Source organism: Penaeus monodon, chromosome 30 (genome assembly GCF_015228065.2).
Source record: "Penaeus monodon isolate SGIC_2016 chromosome 30, NSTDA_Pmon_1, whole genome shotgun sequence".
Classification (NCBI taxonomy): domain Eukaryota; kingdom Metazoa; phylum Arthropoda; class Malacostraca; order Decapoda; family Penaeidae; genus Penaeus; species Penaeus monodon.
Window position 1 is genome coordinate 20,285,727 of NC_051415.1, and position 547 is coordinate 20,286,273.

The 547-nt window shown below is 62.0% G+C and overlaps 1 protein-coding gene across 1 annotated transcript; it reads right to left on the reverse strand.

Moving 5' to 3' along the window:
- On the reverse strand, positions 1 to 541 carry LOC119592308 (U-scoloptoxin(01)-Er1a-like). Its single transcript, XM_037941134.1, has 2 exons — positions 390 to 541; positions 1 to 299 (listed from the first exon to the last, which is right to left on the reverse strand). Exons 1-2 carry the CDS (start codon positions 516 to 518, stop codon positions 36 to 38), a joined length of 393 nt encoding a protein of 130 aa, XP_037797062.1. The 5' UTR covers positions 519 to 541; the 3' UTR covers positions 1 to 35.
- Between the last annotated feature and the right edge of the window lie 6 nt (positions 542 to 547).

Below are 547 nucleotides of genomic sequence, written 5' to 3' on the forward strand. Positions count from 1 at the left end.
CAAGGCACACGAAGGACCTTCTCGCACCACAGCACTTATTTCCCCGCGTCGTACGAGCCTCCCTGATTAGGAACCTGGTTAGGATTCCCCGCGAAATTCCCGGCGCCGAAGCTGTTCCCGGCGCCGAAGTTGGCGTTGCCCACTCGTCCGATTTCCGCGTTGAGCTGGTAGAACTGCTGCGCGCTCGTGCAGTCGAAGTTGAACCACCAGTCGCACACGAAGTACTGCTGGTTGAAGATGGTTCCGTTCGGGCACAGGAACGAGTCCAGTCTTCCGTCGAACTGGCAGATGTGGAAGACCTGTCGGCAAGGAGAGGAAGGTAAGGGTTATGCGACTGACGGTTCCTGGGCCTCTCTAAGAGACTGATGCGGAGAGGGACGGCAACCCACCTGGCAGCGGGCCACCGGAGCCGTGTCGGCGTAGTAGCCGGGCAGCTGGCCTCCGCACGAGAACCCGGTGGGGGGCACCGCGGCCAGGTTTGGGTAGTCCTGGCCAGCGATGCCCGGGATGGGGCTCATGTCGCTGGAGCCGAAGGTGAAGCCAGTAA